The sequence below is a fragment of the Typopeltis vanoorti genome, chromosome 25, assembly GCF_054136105.1.
Source record: "Typopeltis vanoorti isolate ZY-2024b chromosome 25, IOZ_Tvanoo_1.0, whole genome shotgun sequence".
Classification (NCBI taxonomy): Eukaryota; Metazoa; Arthropoda; class Arachnida; order Uropygi; family Thelyphonidae; genus Typopeltis; species Typopeltis vanoorti.
Window position 1 is genome coordinate 73,477,490 of NC_143573.1, and position 19,399 is coordinate 73,496,888.

The 19,399-nt window shown below is 34.0% G+C and overlaps 1 protein-coding gene across 1 annotated transcript in view; it reads left to right on the forward strand.

Moving 5' to 3' along the window:
• The window catches only part of Hip14 (palmitoyltransferase Hip14), a 242,982-nt gene that overhangs the window by 162,940 nt on the left and 60,643 nt on the right, over positions 1 to 19,399 (forward strand). Inside the window, exon 10 of the mRNA XM_090414298.1 lies at positions 18,012 to 18,168. Within this exon, the coding sequence (XP_090270424.1) occupies positions 18,012 to 18,168 (157 nt within the window). The remainder of the gene's footprint in view (positions 1 to 18,011; positions 18,169 to 19,399) is intronic.

Consider the following 19,399-nt stretch of genomic DNA (forward strand, 5'->3'; position numbering starts at 1 on the left):
GCTTTGTATCATATCCTTTGGTTTGATAATAAACATGTTTTAAGAAAGATTCCAGTAATTGAACCACATGTTTATTACAATTAATAACAATAAATATTTACCGTAATAAACACGTGGTCCAATTACCAGAATCTTTCTTATGAACTGATAAACCACAGAAACCTTCACATACAAAAAAAAAAACATGTTTTTGTTTTGTAATTACCTGGTTCTCATTCCTTAGCCAATGCACTATCTCGAAAATATTAACGAACCTGTGGGAATAGAATAAAGTTATGAGCCACGACTTGCATGTAAAGAAATTGTATAGAAGTATTAATTTATTTTTGTTTTCTCCTTACCCTGACTTTCAAACATAAAAGGGTCAATTAAGTGGTGCAGTCGTTATGAATAAATAAATTTCTTAATTGATATTGCACAATTGCTCAGGGACTGATATACATAGATAGACTTATTACATGAGGTCTATCTAACTACGGAAAAAGGGAGGGCAAGAATAAATTTAAGTAAGGAAGTCGATAGATAAAAGATAGATGAATATAAATATAAAGAAACAACAATATATTACACCTAGATATTATTTGTATGAATATGCTTGTAAAAACTACACAAGCATACACTTAATTAAAAATTTAATTAAAGTACACTTAATTAAAACCATACACTTAATCTTAAACACAGTTTATTTAAATTAAACACATTAAAATTAAAAACAAATTAAATCACAGTTTATTTTAATTAAAAACAATACTACTTAATAATAAAATATGAATTCAATTAGTCTTTTTATTTATGAATCTTAAAATCAGGAAATATTTAAGAGAATCTTAAAATCAGAAAAGATTTCATTGACTTTGTTATTTAAATCTTTCCTGATTTCTGTCCAAACACAGAAATTCATTTGCCATTATCAGATCTGCAGATTGAGATTCCCCACTAATTTTTGCATAAATAGTGTTATGTTGGTTTTTAAATTAATCCAGGCAACTGTTGTTACATACAAAATCGTTGTGTCCAAATTGTTTAACAAATTTTTCTGTTTGAGCCTTCAAGATTGGACTATCTACTGAGTGTTCAGCACTTTTTTGTATGGTAAACCATACAAAAAATTTATTTAGTTGTGTTGTTTGTTTATGTTGTTTTCCAGTGCCAATATGTAAACATCTCTATTCTTCCACAGTGTCAATACTGTTGTGACAAAGAAAACGTTTTACACACTTCAACATTTTTCTCACCAACCACATTCTAACTCATGAATAATTTTGGCTTTTTTGTGAACCAAGAAACACTTTGTTTTGTTACATATGTTTCAGACAGAATGGCTCATTTTCAACTAATTTTATATTCATGGCAATGCTTGGGTAAGGTTAGGCAGTTGGGTTGATTTTAAGTTTACATTCTCAACAGTGATATACTACTGTTATGACAGCTAAAAAAAAAAAAATTAAGATTTCATGGCTAGTTTCTGATCCACAACTTTCTTTCAAATTGGTCTGTTGTTTGTTATATCTCTGTTATTTAGTCAACACCTGTATTTCAATTTATTAAAATGCAACCAACTTCTATAGTCTTGTACTTCCTGTGTGTCCTTTTAAAACTTGTCTTTTTTTTTTTAATACTAAGTTTTCAGTTCCCATTCTGTTTAAATAATGACCATACTCTCTTAGTTTAGTACTGCATATACATATTCGGATATTAAAAATGTCAAGTTTTTTCCTTAGCAACTCATCCACTGCAAAACTTTTATATCACCCATATTTCAGGTTATTGGGTACCTCCTGCAGCCTTTCAAGTTTCTTGTGACAATCTCAGGTATTGATTATTTTCTATCACGTTATGATTTTATTATGTCATTTAGTCATTACTCACTATGGTGTATGTAGGTGTATACATAGCTATGAAGTGTAAGATTGTTGGTGTGTTATATTTATCATGGTCATTTGGATGGTTAATAATTTCAGAATATTACTTCAGACATTTAGAATATCCTTATTTTTCCTGTTTTCCTTTTGTAGTCTTTTTCCATATCTGAACTTATTAACTTCCAAAATATTTTTCCACATTCAAGTTATTTATCTTCTCTACTCTTTCCAAAAGTTTCCCCCTAACTTTTCTTTAGCTACTGTTACACAATCTTCTGTCCTTTCACACAAATTTCTCTGTATTCTTTAACTTCTTCTCTTTATCTTGAATCCTTAATCCCATATTTTTATAATCTATTTTACCATATTCTTCCCTGGCTATGCATTTTTCTCAGATTTTGCTGTAGTGTCTAATGTGGTTCTTGTTTTTCAACCCCTCTTTTTCCTGAATGATGCTCCTGTATTTGAGCCTTGAGCTTGCATTTCACATCTAAGAGTTGTCCAATTTTACAAAAATGTTTGTGCATTTTCCTTTTCATTGAGTTGCTTGTTCTTATTCTCTAGTCCAATGGTTCCCAAACTCTGCACTGCAGCACCTTGTGGTGCCATATTAAATATTCCAATATTTTCACTGAAATGACACTTAGCCCACGTCGTTTTAGAATCGGACTATCGATGTATTGTGTGGAAATCAACATGGAACAGGAAATGAGGGTGGCTGTGTCCAGTTCGATTCCAAGATTTGAGATGTGCAGTGAATAACAAGCTCACCCGTCCCACTAATTATGATTTATATATTCAACGATTTGATTGCTCAAAATATGTACTTATTTAATACTTTTTACATAAATTGTTTATGAATTTGAAATACGCATTTCATTTATTTTTTTAACTTAACCAGGCTAACTGCACCAACTATTAGATAGGCCTATGTTCTGACTTTGGGTGCCATGGAAAAATCCTGATGCACTAAGGGTGTGGTGAACCAAAAAAGTTTGGGAACCACTGCTCTAGTCATTTCCTCTTTCAAATTCTCTGTAGATAATCATGTGTTTTGAATCAGTTTCAAGATGTCACTGTCATTAATAACTTTAATAATAAGACTTTTTTTTTGTTTGTTTTGGAGTGTGTTCTCTTCATATGAACACATGCATATTTTTATGGTGAAACATACTATTAAATATTAGTCTGTGTTCTTTGAGTAAATATATAGCAATAATTGCCATTATTATCACTGTCTTTTCTTCCAGATTTTCTCAAAATATATGTCTGGATGCTTTCTTACTCTGCTGTTCAAGTTTTCAAACAGGAATCTACTCTTTCTTTTAATATATATCAGTTAATTCCTATTAAAAAAAAAACAACCTTCTGTGCATAGACACAAATAAATCATTTTCCCCTTATGTGGTAGGTTTGGTTGCTTGTCACAGCCAGGTAACTCAACTTTGTAGAAAAACCTAATTAATACTATGATAGGATGGTTAATTCTAATCACATAGTCTGCTGTGTCTGTTAATTGCAAGTGTTCTCATTTTTGCAATTTCCATTGTGAAATTCGTCCACATCACTACTTAAAATTGACTCAAAATCAAGAAGTTAGTTTTCATTTTTGATCTTTATGAATACCCTTTCCTTTCCCTCATCTTTAGTGCCTGAATAAATCATCTTATTCTTTGGAGGGTGTAATAAGATGTTAAGACCCATAAGACCTGTTATGGTCTTCTTAGTTCAGTAACATTCATGATAATCTTATCCAGTTTTGTGCATTAAAAATAAAATAAAATAACCACTGCAGCCTGCTGTATTGTCCTCACAACTACACTCAACTCTCACTTATAAGAAACTCATAGTGGGGGAGGGGGGGTAGAACAAGTAGTTAGAGTGGATAGTTTGCTGTTCTAAAGGAAATTCATGATGTCAGTGACTTACATATGTACAGTCTATACCAGATTTCGGGTAAGTGACATTAATTTAATCTAATATAGCATTTCAAAATTTCAGCGTTAATTTTGCAATTTCATGAAATTATGAATTTCATCCTCTTCTTTCTGTCTTTCTTATGTTTTCTATTATTGCTTTCATTTTTGCTTTTTTGTGTTGTTCCTGCCATTATGTTCTGTCCCTAGTTATTTCTTGCCATTTCCTTTGTTTTGTGTCCTGCAATTTCTTTTGTGCTATTTCTTATACCCTCCCATCCCACAGCTCTTACTTTGAAGTGTTACTGATCCATTTAACCCCCATGTGATTTATTCCCCTAATTTCTGGGAGGCAGTCAGATATTGCTATCATAGGATGCCTTTCAATAATTTTACATCCATTGCTGTTAATTCCTTTACCATGCAGTTTCTCATGCTAATGCACTGCTTCAATATAGAGATGGTAGATCATCTGTAACCTTATTTTTTATCCCTTAGTTTATAATTATTTCTTCAAAATCATCAGAGCCATAATTTAAAATGACTATCTTCCTTGGTAAAATCTGAACAGCCTTTTTTTTAAAGTACTTAACTCTCTTAACTTCATAATTTGCCAAATTCTTTCTCTGATAACATGGTCAACTGCCTTAAGATAATCAATAAATGCAATGTATGTTTTTGAACTCTACATGTTTTCTATATCTTTTATAGCAAGTTTATATATATATATATATATATATATATATATATATATATATATTTTGAGGAAGATAGTGCATTATGCTCAGCACTAAATTATATTATTGTTTTTGTCCTCACTTTACTCAACATGAAATTAAAAATTTATTGAGACCAAGGAGCAGTACAAATGAAAATATAATACAATAGTGATGCAACAAGTATTTAGAGCAATACAAGTGATAATAGTAGATAGTAAAATATATTACTACATGTTATAAAAAATATCCTACAACCACTCTTCAAGTGGTAATATAGAGATTGATTGTTAAAAAAAAAAAAAAAGACTTAGGAATAAAGAACAGAAAATGGAAATAGACTAGAAGGAACTGTATAATGTGTGTAACCAATGGTCATAACCATATTGGTTACTGTAAAAATACAAAAGTAGGCATATAATTTGTATGAAATTAAATGATCATATCAGGGTACACATTACATACAGCATATATGAGGGTGGTCTGAAAAGTTCTCAGCCTTGACCATAGATGGCAAAACTATTGGCAAGATTTTTTTTTTTTTCTAAGTTGGTACGTCTGTCATAAGCATCTATGTGAAATTGCAAGTCATTCTATGAAGTAGTTTGTTTTATACAGCTGTCTGAAGCAAAAGTGTTGCCTGTATCCCTTGAAATGGATAAAATTAAGGATCATGCAGTTTATAAACTTCTTTATAAAAGAAGGTTTTATTCCAAAAGAAATTCATTCAAAGTTCATAAAAGTTTATGTGCACTCTCCTCCTTCATTTTTAACAATTAAGAAATGGGCTGCCGAGTTTAAACGTGGCCGTACCAGCCTTGAAGATGATCCATGTGAAGGACATAACAACACCAGAAATCATTGAACAAGTGCACAATATGGTATTGGATGACGGGTGAGTCAAGGTGTGTGAAATTGCTGAGACTAGAGGCATTTTAAAAGAACGTGTAGGATATATTTTGCATGAAAAATTGCATATGAAAAAGCTTTGCACAAGATGGGTGCCGCGCTTGCTCACAGCAGATCAAAAACACTTGCATGAAATCTCTGAACAGTGCTTGGAGCATTTTAACGAGAATAAAACCGATTTTATGCGTTGATTTATTACTATGGATGAAACTTGGATTTACTATTACACACCAGAATCCAAACAGCAGTCAAAACAGTGGACAAGCCAGTTGTTCAGTGCCAAAGAAGACAAAGTTGGTTCCATCAGCAGGAAATGTCATGGCATCGGTGTTTTGGGATGGTAAAGGCATGTTGTTTATTAATTATCTTGAAAAGGGGTAAAACAATAACCAGGGAATATTATTTCAATCTTTTAACCAGACTATATGAAAAAATGTTTGAGAAAAGACCCGGTTTGAAGAGAGAAGAAAAATCATCTTTCATCATGACAATGCAGAGGGGTATTTTGCAGATCTTACTGAGAACCACTACAGGGACAAGTTAATGGCACTGGAGCATCGCTGGAATAAATGTATTAGTCTTAAGGAGATTATGTTGTAAAATAAAAATAATTTGAAATTATAAATTCGTTTTTTTTATTGTTAGGCCGAGAATTTTTCAGACCACCCTCGTAATTCAGACATAATATATAACATTTAAAGTAATTTCCTATAATATGTGTTTAAAATAAAGTAAGCATTATTTATTCTCATGAAGTAGTCTCCCACTCTTTTTGTAAAAGTATATTCTGATGTTATAGACTATATTTTGTTAGGCAGTTTAGGCTGATTGTTGCTAAGTCTTCAAATGATTTGTGAAAATTTTCTTTGTTTGCCTTGGGAATCAGTGATCAATAATGGCTATAGCTCTGATTATTCTATTTTGTATTCATTTAATCAGATTCCTTTAATTAAATCAAAGGAAGTAGATTGTAGTAATCTCGACCCCAACAGGTGATACCATATTGCAGTGAAAAATTTACCAATGAATAGTATAAGCATCTTAAAAATTCTGCATTGACAATTTTTTTAAACATAATATAGTCTAGTAATTATGTATATCTCATCTTGTTTGAGAGTTTATTTTTCACTTGGTTAGACTATAATAAGTTTAGTTTAATCCTTTATCCAAGTGTGAGCAAACAAAGTTTGCACCTGAAAGTATCTTCAGGACTGGAGTAAGGTAGTACAACACCGGGCAACTCGTTGCAAAGGTGGAGAAAGCTCTCTCATCACTCCTATCTCAGTATCTCCCATGATGCAAAGCACATCTCCTTGTGGATATGTGTAATGCTATGCATTAAGGCAAGGGCCACTACCCATACCGGTTTCGACCTTTATTGAGGTCTCGGCGTTGAGGCTCCCACTGACGAGACCTCAATAAAGGTCAAAACCGGTATGGGTAGTGGCCCTTGCCTTAATGCATAGCATTACACATATCCACAAGGAGATGTGCTTTGCATTATGGGAGATACTGAGATAGGAGTGATGAGAGAGCTTTCTCCATCTTTGCAATGAGTTGCCCGGTGTTGTACTACCTTACTCCAGTCCTGAAGATACTTTCAGGTGCAAACTTTGTTTGCTCACACTTGGATAAAGGATTAAACTAAACTTCTCATCTTGTTTGCTAGAAATGAGATGCAGGAATTCCATTTCAGGTTGTTGTCAGTATGGTGGCTCAAATTACTGATTTTGTTTATTTGACTTAAGTATAATTACTATTTCAAATACCAGTATACAATCCGTTTCATGCCATTTTATAGTTATTTTGCGATCTAGGTTATCTGTTAAGGTGATGTGTATTCAGTTTTATTGTTATTCATTTTAAAGCCATTATTGCCAAACCACTCATTTAATTTCAACATATCGTGGTTAATCCAGTTTTCTAAATCCTCAGAGATTGTTTCTGTATATATATTATTGCATGTCATCATAAGCAAACAGATTTTTGCTTTTGTTCTCTTCCTGGTCATTCCTTTATGCTGCCTTTTCTACCAGACATCAAGATTTTGGATCTTTTTTCTATCATCCATCCATAAAAGTTTTGTACTAATTATTTTCTGCATTAGATTCTGCAGAATTGCATCCATTCATATAAGTTTTCTCTAGTACATTCTTTTGAATGCCAGTATACCCAAGTCTCAAATCCATAGAAAGCATGTGTGAACGTGCATATTTCCAGTACTGTCCCCCCTCTGAATTTTTGCTTATCTTTTAGATTTTCTTCCAATTGTTTACTTATTCTTTCTGTTAATACCATTTAATACCATGATAAATACTTTAAGCACCTACATTACTTATACAGTTAAATGTCCTGTAATTTTTGCCATCCATCTTGCTTCCTTTTTTTTTTCTGAATGTATTAAAACTGATCTTGCACATTTTTAAAATTTTTATTTTATTATTATTATTTATTTATTTTATTTATTTTTATTTTTTTGTACTTCCTCTTAATCCTATGCAGTGTTACACATCTGGTGAAGCTCTTCTCTTATAACTACAATGCCTTATTTCCTATTGATCCTGCTGTTTGTCCAGGGCATTTATAATACTTCAAATGCTTTACTTCCTTTGCAATCTCTCTGTATATGTTTCTTCCTCTGTAGTTGATGGTGATATTGCCGTCAGTTTCTTGGTTTCAGTTTTGAGTTTCCAGATTTCTCTCTCTCTCTCTCTCCATCCCTATATGACTCTGAGCATTATCTTGTCCATCTCTCTCTTTCTCTCTCCTATTTGCACTGTGTTAATGAAGATTTCACTCATTTCATCTGTTTTGCCTTTCTGTTTTTGCCTTCACTGCTTTGCTGATATTCTGAGCAAGAGAAGTGTATATATATATATATATATATATATATATATACTTCTCTAATAGTGTTTCTTCCTACTGGACAACTGTGACTGAGACATGCATGTTATAATCATGCTGTATGACTTGTTCTTGTATTCAGAATTTAAATGTTGTTACCAGTTTTTTTTATCTTCTCTCTGAAGAAGGTAGAAAAAACTTCTATCTTCTCTCAATGTGCCTCATGACATATTAAACGAAATATATAGGAATAATAAATTTATATTTAGTTTTTCTCTTACATGTGTGAAGCTGTTATTCAAACAATGTAGTATATATATATATATATATATATATATACACACATACTTGTTCTATATCATTCACTACAGTAAATTCGGGGTGCTTAAGGGTCAAAGCTGTATAACTGAGAGGAGACCTCCACATAGCCTTTAAAGGAATGTGGAGAACTGACCAGGGCTTCTGACCTAATGTCCAATCCTCACCTTCTCATGGTGCACCCTTTTGGGTATCTACCTGGATACTGAACGAACGAGGATGGGCTGGCAATTTGGGATTTAGGCAACCAAATTGTATTCTTATTGGCTTAAACCACAATATTAAATGATGGTACATGATAGAATTTCATGGGGCATCACCCGGTTAAACAAGGCCCCTGTTGTTTTCTCCAGGGAACCAGGGTGAACAGCGAAAAGTCAGCTACTGGAACAAATCCTAAAACACATGCCAACTCAATATCACCAGAATTGAAGATCGGTACTATCAACATAAGAAGCCTGAATGGCAAAGAAATGGAGCTAGCTGAGGAATTAGATAAGTACTAGATCGACATAATAGGGGTGACTGAAACAAAAAAGACCAAAACTGGTGAGCTCTATCTGAGCAATAAATACAAAATGTTACATTCAGGAAATGAAAATCAAGGAAAAAGAAGGAGTAGCCGTAGTATTCAACACAAAATATGAGGCTAATCTTCTTGAATGGCAGGCAGTCTCAAGTAGAGTGATGTGGGCAAATATCAGAATGGGGAATTAGACAATGAGACTTATTTGTGCCTATGGTCCTACAGAAGGTTCTACTAAGGTAGAAGTGGAGGAATTTTTTGACGCTTTAGAGAAAGCAATTGACACAATGAAAAAGGAAAAGTTAGTCCTTGTTGGGGATCTAAATAGCAGAGTAGGAAATGATTGTCAGACATACAAAAATATTTTGGGAAAATTTGAAGAAAAGAGCAAAGCTAATAATAATGGCAAATACCTGTTGGATTTCTGATCAGGACATGGACTGGTTATTACTAACACCATGTTCCAACATAAAAATGTGCACAAATTCATATGGAGAGAAGAGACAAGGAATAAGAAAAGTCCCCATGACTATGTCATTATTGATAATGATGTTTTCTCCCTGGTGCAGGACACCAGAGTGTACAGAGGATTTGAAATTGGAAGCGATCACTATTTAGTCTTGAGCAGGATAAAATTGAATTTCATATTGAAAAGAAGAACATGTAAGAAAGTTTTAAAGCGAATAAAAGTTGAGCAGCTCTCAGATGTGAACTGTAGACTAAAATACACAAAGATTATTGAAGAAAAAATGGAAGAGTTTGAGAACAGGAACCAAACCTTGGAGATTCAGTGGCAAGCCTTGAAGAAAACCCTGATTGATTCAGTCAGAGAGGCATGTCGTGAGGTTGTGTGCAAGGATAGAAAAATCAGAACTCCATGATGGACACAGGAAGTTAAAGAGGCAGTGAAGGAAAAGAAGAAAGCAAATAAGTCAGCTTTTGCTCTTAGAGAATACAGAGATGAATGTAAGAAAGCTAAACACTGTGTAAAACAAAGTAAACAAAAGTGATGGGAGGATTTTGGCAAGAACATAGAAAATAAATATCTAGAAGGTGGTAAGATATTCTGGAGGTTGTTGAAGAAGCTTAGAAATGGAGTAAAGCATGCTGTAAAAGGAGTTAGAGATGATAAAGGTGACATGAAAACAGGAGAAAAAGATATCCTTAAAGTATGGAGTAATTACTTTGAAAAATTGCTAAATGAAACAAGCATTGATAGTACAGTGGTAAAAAACACTCAAAAGGCATACAGTCGGGAATACATATCCATACTTGAAGTAGAAAAAGCCATCAAAGTCTTGAAATGTGGAAAGACAGCAGGAGTAGATGATATTCGACCAGAAATGCCGAAGTATGGTGGTATAAGTCTTACAGTGGCTGCACTACATAGTTCAGAAAGCCTGGACAGAGGGACAAATTCCCGATGATTGGAGTAGAGCTCTCATAGTACCCATATATAAAAAAGGGAAATAAAACTGAATGTGAAAATTACAGAGGTATTTCCCTACTCAGTGTTCCTGGCAAGATCTATGCAAGTATACTTGAGAAACGGTTGAGAAGAATTGTGGAAAAAAAGCTTGGTGAAGAACAAGCTGGATGCAGGCCAAATAGAGGCTGTCAGGATCAGATCTTCACTTTACGACAAATAGTTGAGAAAGCATGGGAATATAACAAAGATTTGTATTTAAGTTTTGTCGATTTGCAAAAGGCATATGACAAGGTGCCAACAAGCTGGATTCAGGCCAAATAGAGGCTGTCAGGATCAGATCTTCACTTTATGACAAATAGTCGAGAAAGCATGGGAATATAACAAAGATCTGTATTTAAGTTTTGTCAATTTGGAAAAGGCATATGACAAGGTGCCAAGAGAGAAACTATTCAATATGCTACAGTTATGTGGTGTAAATGGGGCATTATATCAAGCAATTCTTAGTCTTTATTTGAGTTGTAAATCAGCAGTTAGAATTGAAGGAAGTACAGGAAGATGGTTTAATGTTAAATCTGGTGTGAGACAAGGTTGTACATTATCCCCTCTGTTATTCATTATCTATATGGATCACATTATGAAGGAAAGTGGTATTAAACATGATATCAAAATTGGAAATGTTAATGTCAGCTCTTTGCTTTATACGAACGATGTTATACTTCTAAATAAAACCGCTACAAGTTTGCAAGATTCCCTTACTAAATTGAATAACTGTTGTAATAGGTATGGTATGAAGGTCAGCAATAAAAAGACAAAGACAATGAAAATAGGCAGAATTGTTGAAAATGTCAACTGCATTGTGCACGGGGAACCTGTGGAACAAGTAAAACATTTCAGCTACTTAGGCACGATTTTTACTGAAGATGGTAAATTAAATATAGAAATAGACAACAGAATCAACAAAGCTGGTATAGTAGGCAGTCAGTTGAATACATTCATATGGAATAAGAGAGAAATTAGTCGGAACACTAAATTAGCTGTATACAAGACGGTGTTCAAACCAGTTTTAACTTATGGATCTGAGAGCTGGTCAGAAGTAAAACACTTGACCAAAGACTAGAGACCGCAGATATGAGAGTCCTGAGAAAGATTAGGGGCATGAACAGATGGCACCAATGGCAATTTCATATTAAAACGAGGATATTAGGAAAGAACTTGACATTGTCAGCATCCAGGAATGCATTAGCAGAGCTAATCTCAGGTGTTATGGTCACTTAAACAGAATGGGCGAGGAAAAATTAGCAAAACAGGTGTTCTCTTCCAGGTTGGCAGGAAAACGACCCAGAGGAAGACCAAGATATAGGTGGATTTGTATGGTACAAAGTGACTTAGACGATAGAAATATAAGATCTGATAATGTTGGAGTCTTGACAAGTAACAGACTGATTTGGAGGAAAATTGTAGATAGGAAGTTATTAATGATGTAGATTTTTCATGTAGTACTATCATATCTTGTACACCCCTTGAGGGTACATGTCAGGAATTTGATGCTGATGTAAACTCTCAATTTAACAGACCCCAATTCAACGGACTTCGGAATTAACAGACATAATTTGACAAATAAATACAGATAATGAAATAATTAATAAAAAAAATAATAATAATCGGAAGTGTTTATAAATTGTGTCTTTGGATACATTCATGTATATTCATGATATTTCATGTGCACTTGTAATAGTTTGCGCGTGTGCATGTACTTTGGTTTGGTAGCATAACGTCAGTAGAATTGCTAGTGCAAAACACGTTGTGTTTAGGCTATTGGTGGAGTAATTTTTAGTTAAACTGTTATTAATATTAATCATTATTAATATCAGTTAATATGTCTGGGTTAAAAAGAAAACGAGTAAACTTGACGATAGCACAGAAACTTGAGTTATTAAGTTGGAAAGTGGTGCATCTGGGGCTCATGTTTGTGAACTTTATGCGGTGAAAAAAGGCAAACAGTTTTTGATATATGCAAAAATAAAGACAAACTTACTGAATTTTGCTAAAATATAGCGTTGAGAGCTCCAAAAGTGGTTTTATTGTGATGGATAAGAAACATGTGAAGTTGGCCAATCCATAAGAATTTAGGAGAAGGAGTTTACAAGTGGTTCGTTCAACAGCAGTCTAGTGGCTTTGTTGTTGTTGTTCATGGTGTTGAACTAAAGTCAGCTCCTGAAAAACTGGCACAACACATGGGCATATAGTTCCAGGCAAGTGATGGGTGGCTTTGGCACTTTCATAAACACCATGTTATTACAAACAAGCAAACATGTGGTGGAGCACCGATATTGAACAAGTTGAGCCTTTCAGAAAATACATCAGTGAAGTCATTGAATCTGAGGGTCTTATCTTGTCTCAAGTTTTCAATAGATTTACAATAGAACAAACATTAGATTAGCACCCCTGGCCACAAATTAAACAAGGAGTGCATTTCAGCTCTACTTTGTGCTAATGCCGATGGCACACATCGCCTTAAGCCAATGATAGTCGGAAGAGCACGAAAGCCTCGCGCTTTGAAGAATGTTATGAACCGGTTGCCTGTCATCTATTCCAACTCACGGAATGCCTGGTTTACAAGTGAGATTTTTTCCGACTGGTTTTTCAATCACTTCAAATCTGAAGTGCAAAACTACCAAAAAGAGGTCTCCTGAAAATCTCTCCTAAAGATGTAAAAGCTGTTTTACTTCTAGATAATGCATCAGCCCATCCTAATGCTGAGAAGTTGGTCAGTAGGAATGGAAAAAATAAAATGTATCTTCATTGTTGCCTGCAAGAGGTTGTATAAGAAGAAGTTTCTTGAAGAGGTTATGGTTGTCTTGAAGAATGAAAACAATCCCAAAAAGATACAAGAGGAGCCAGGACACTTCAAAATTTGTGTGCATACAACATCAAGTCCTCCATCTTTAATTTTGCTGCCGCTTGGAAGGAGATAAAGACTACAACATTGGCTAATGGCTGGACCAAGTTACTGAACTGGAGTGAACCAGAATATCATTTCAGAGGTTTTGAAATGCGAGCTGGTGATAATGTCAGTGAGAATGACATCGAACAATGGCTAGACATTGACGAGGGTGACCCAGGCTACCAAATTCTCAGCCAGGAAGAGATTGCTGAAGATGTTCTACAGGGCAATCAGGAGGTTGACAGTGAGGAAGAAAAAGAAGTGGTTCCAGCTGGTCTGAAACTATTGGTGGTTAGAGAACACATGGATGACATCATCTCATTCATAGGCGCATCTTCAGATCCAGAGGTGATTGCTTATTATGAACATTTTCGGCAATTTCGATTGTTAATTATTAAGAAATAGTATAAAAGTGGAAAGCAACTGAAACGCGATGATTTTTTCAAGCCAATCCTCAGTAAAATGGTATTTACATAAAAATGTTCTCATTAAAATATATTAATACTGTACCACTGAAAGTGTTTTATTTTCGATACTATTCCTAAGATTCGCGATTTAATGGACTTTCGATTTTACGGAGAACTCTTAACCTCTAATAGTCCATTAAATCAAGAGTTTACTGTATTGTATTTATTGATATCTTCTCAGTTCTTCTTTAACCACTTTGCACTGTCCTTTCTGCTTTGTTTACTTCATTACATTTCCCTTTGTACCATTCATCCATTTCTAGGGAAATATATCTTAATCTTTATGTTCTTTTTTCTTGAATAATTTCATTGTCTCATGTTAAATCCATCTCCTCTTGTCTTCAGGCCCATTCCTGTCACTCTTTTCTTGAATCTCTTTCACTTTGAAACTGTGCCTTCTCTTGTTGTTTTTATTTGTGATTGTTAAGCTATAATATGACTCAGTATCTTCTTCTTGGAATGTTTGACACTGCTATACTGGTGTGGCTTATCTCTCATCACTGTAATATATAACAGGCGCTTCATTTTCCTATCAGGTAATTGCTATGTCCAATTTCTGCAATCTTTTTGAAGGAATTTTTTGTTGCAAACTACCATGCTGTACTTCAAGGCGAACTCAAGCATTGTTTCTCCTCTTTCATCACTTTCTCCATATCTATATTTGCCCATTACTTTTTTTTCCATTCCTTCATTATCATTTCCAGTCTCCTTCGATGACAAGTATCTCTCTCTCTCTCCCCTCCCTCCCTCCGGTACTGATTCCTAGAATAATTCTATTTCTTCTTTACTACTTTCTTATGAGTGTGAATAGATACGGATCATTATGATGTTGAATGGTCCTGCTACAAACCTTGCCCTTATCATTCTTTCATTTATTGTTCCTCTAATAATGGTTCTCTGCTTTTTTTTACTGAGAAGAAATCCAATCCCTGTTTTGTATTTTGCACTTTTCCCAGACCAGGTGATCTGGGAAAAGTGCAAAATACAAAATTTCATCTTCACTGATCCTGTCTAGTACATCTCTGCTTATTATCCAAGGATGCTGCATTATTATTGCTCCATCTTCTTGCAAAACAAATCTAACTTTCCAGGAGCCAAAGTATGGGCATTCTATAAGCCAACTGATAGTATCTCTTGCTAGTTTTATTAACCTTTTTGAGTAGCTGATTTGCCAGTCCACTCCTAATTGCTAAGTTGGATATATGAACCTTAGTTATATAGGCAGCATATTTTACATTTTATTTGTACTTTCATATTGCACTAGATTTCAGTTGTATTTTGATATAGGAACTCGTGTTGCACCACTTACAAGCTCCAGTGTAGAGCTAGTGTCTTTTGTTTCCCTTTTAATGCTTTTGGTTAAGATTCTGTCCTGACAGTTGTTTTTAAGTGTTGATTCTCTTCAGAGACCAGGTAGAAACCTTAAGAGAGCAAGAGTCCCCTTTACAATACCACAGTGATCCCATGTCAGAAAGTTACATTTTGCATAAGCGATAGCTGTAGAAAGATGATTTTTTTTTTTTTTTTTTGCTTAGTGACAAAGTAAGTTTTATTTGCCAAGAAATTATATTCCTGTTTAATTCTTTTTTTCAAGTGTAAGCCAAGTTTGCACATGAACATGTGGAAAGGCTTATATATAAGTCTTGGCAATACATGTTAATTTATTTTCATGGTATTGATTACAACACAGAATGATAAAATAATTAATATTTATTAACTTAGCCTGATATTTTGCTGATATTTTATCTAGTACTTCAGAGCACAAGAACAGTTTGTCACAGTGCACAAAACAATTTTTTCATATCTGGTACAATTTTTTTAAACTAGTCCCACTGTTAAACCAAATTGTTGTTGTTTTGTGTACTGTGACAAACTAGTCTTGTACTCTGAAGATACTGGATATAATACCAGCGAAATATCAGCTAAAAGTTAATAAATGTTAATTATTTTCTTATCATTCTGTGTTATAATCAGTACCGTGAAAATAATTCGACATTCACATGAAGTAAAGATAATGATATTAAGATATTCATTGTTGGTTTCTTGACATATGTATCACTATAGAATAGTCTGTCTCTCTCTCTCTCTCTCTCTCTCTGAAAGCTCTGATTCAGATTCAGAATATCATTTGATTTGCTGATTATAATTAAATTAAATTCATATTTAGAGCTGCATCTCATTATTGGAAAAAACATCAAAACGAACTAAAGTAAAACTAGTGCATGCAAGATTTTTATAGTTAATGAAACAGTTATCAAAACTATTGCACAGGCTTCAAAAGTGATTTTTGCTTTGATATTATTACTGGATTTAATAAACAGTATGGCACACATACACAAAAAAACAGCACTGAATAACTAACGGTATATGTTATGGAATAAACGGGTTTGTTAACAAAGAAATATATGTTTATACATGATGATACATACATCCACAACCATCGGTGGAAGCTTGGTTGAATAAAGCATCAATGATAGTAGATTACTTACTTGAAATGGGCACCTTGTGTTTCAAAACTGGTTTCGTAGCGCATGTGAAGGTTCTCTGTCATCTTGGAGAACAAGGATTGAGGCATCTACTAGCTACATCATGTAATTTTATCCCTTATTTCATCAAGGGTTTGAACATGGTCATGGTGGAACACCCATTCCTTCAACATACCCCAAATGAAGGCATCAAGTGATGTGAGTTCAGGAGAATGTAAAAAGTATGGGAATTATGTGAACCTTGAAATGAGCCTCCAAGAGAAGTGTTCTGATAAATAGGCTCTAGAACCACGTGATGTGTGACAGGTTGCTCTATCCTTTTGGAATACCTGTGCACAAAATGGAATGTTTTTTTTTTTGCATGACACATCCTATGCAAATCCTGGGTGATCGGAACCAACACATTCTTAATGTAGCATTTGCTATTCAAGGTCATGGTTACACCACCCCTCTTCAATGAAGTAGGGGACCCATTTACACTATGGCTGGAAACTGCACACCTTGCAGTTGACCTCACTGTGAAGTGGTTTCTCTTGGACGAATTCAGGTCTCGAGAAACCAAGAAACTTGTAGATTTTGTCTGTTTACATGACCGCTTAGATGGAAATGCACTTTGTCTGAGAACCAAACATTATGGAGGAAGGACAGATCTTCGTAGACATTGGCCAGCAGCTGTGTACAGTATTCTTGCTGTGCCCCATAATCTGTTGCTGTTAAACACTGACCCACCTGAATGACACAAGAAAAGGCACCTAGTTCTTTAAGGATTCTCTATAGTGTCCACCTTGGTATCCAAGTTTTACAACTGCTTGGCATTAAGTGCCTTTCGGAGACTTGCCCTAGCGCATGCCCATGATGCTCATTTGTGTTAACAGTTTGTGGTCTCCCCGAATGTCTTTGCATTGTGGCAGAACACTTTTGGTATGTCAGAACCTCTCGATTAAGGCCATGATGACACTATTGCTTGGGGCGCACTTACCAAAACGACAAATAAACTGTTCACAAACATGTCTTAGGCTTGGACCATTTGCTCTACCAACTGTATATGAACTAAAATAATGCTCAACAATAAACTTTTCTTTTCTTCCAACGTCAACACCATCCTTACAGCTGAATGTAATAATGTCATGAATTCTACATGTTCTCTTCTATTAGCATGCATGCAGTTGAACAGCATATCTCATAGCATATGTACTGAAGGGGTGTGTCAAAGTTCAGTACTTTTTTTTGCACTATACCATAGTATATGCTGAATAAAATATAGTTTTCTGTGATTCATTTCTCATTTGTAAAAATAAATGTGATAGAAAATTAAAACAAACTTTCATATTGTGATATTTTCAGTGAGGGTGATAACTAGTGATATTTTTTTTTATTAATCTTTCTAAACATCTATTGAACTAGTAAAAATGATGCAGTGTTTGTTTTGCACAGTATTTTTCTTATTTTAAAGTGATACGAGGATAATATTATGTTAATTATCAAGAAACTTTATTGAAGTTTTAAATATATTACTTTCAGTAGATGAAATAAACTTGTAGTATGCTTGTTTCAGAAGTGTAAAATATATTCATAAATTTTCCTTTCAATTTAGACCATTATTGAGCTAGCAGAAAGAAATGGCTTTGATCCAATGTATTTTTGCAGTACCTGCCTTGTACGACGTCCTTTGCGTTCTAAACATTGTTCTGTTTGTGATCGTTGCATTGCAAGGTTTGATCACCACTGCCCATGGGTTGGAAATTGCGTAGGTATGTTTGTTTTCTTCCACTCTCTCTATTGTCTCCTTCATTTACACTTTGTTACAAAATATAATGTAAATTCTTTCTTTTATATAAAATTCATGTCACTGAAAACTCCCTAACTTGATATACTACCATTAAAAACATGAGTAAAATATTGCATACAGATACAAGAATAGTGTGGTAAGTAGTGAATCACATGCTTTCAAAATTGAATCAAAAGACTACTTGCTGTCAACTATATCTCATTCTCCTACCATTCATGTTATCTTTCATCACTCAGAGGTATTTCAGTATATCTTGTTTCAGCATGCACGTGCACACACATATATATGCTGAATATCTGGAGTAATTACCTGCAAAGATTGTTAACTGAAACAAGGAGATACTACAGTGTTAAGAAAGGTTCAAGAATGCAATCAGGAATACCTATCAGTATCTGAGTCTGAAAAAACTGTAAAAAAACCTGAAATGTAGAGTAGATGATATTTGACTAGAAAAGCTCAAATATGGAGTATAAAAGTTATTCAGTAGTTAAATCTGCATAATTAATAAGGCCTGATCAGAAGGTTTTACAGGTAGTTCCCACCTGTAAAAAGGAAATAAAGCTGAAGGTAAGAATTAGAGGGATTTCTCTACTGAATTTACTGTTTTTACTGAAACTTCTTGGTTGTCATACAGCTCTCTTATCAAAATTCGATGCTCAGGTATTCCATTTGATCTCATTACAATCCACAGTCTGTTATGATCAATGCAATCAAAACTTTTTATGCAAGTTTTCCTCCAGTTTTATAATTCTTTTCAATATGCCAACTGTACGATATTTCATTATTAAAACCTTTTTATAATCAATAAAACAGATGAATACTTCAAAAGAATTATAAAACTGGGTGAAAACTCACATAATCTTTGTTAGCATGAAATTTTCACCTAGTCACTCTTCTTGCTTGTACTTTGTACTGCTCATGAGTATTTTGATCATAGGTATTATCAGTATAAGATCACAAAATGGCAATGTCATTCTGTGAACTTATATGAAAAGTACTGATAAAGATTTTTATGCAAGTTTTCCTCCAGTTTTATAATTCTTTTCAATATGCCAATTGTACAATATTTCATTATTAAAACAGATGAATACTTCTGAATTTCTCTATTCACATATGGCTTCAGCCTTTGTTGGATCACTTATAGCAAAACTTTACTTGCATGTGAAATTAAAGCGATGGTTGTATAATTCTGA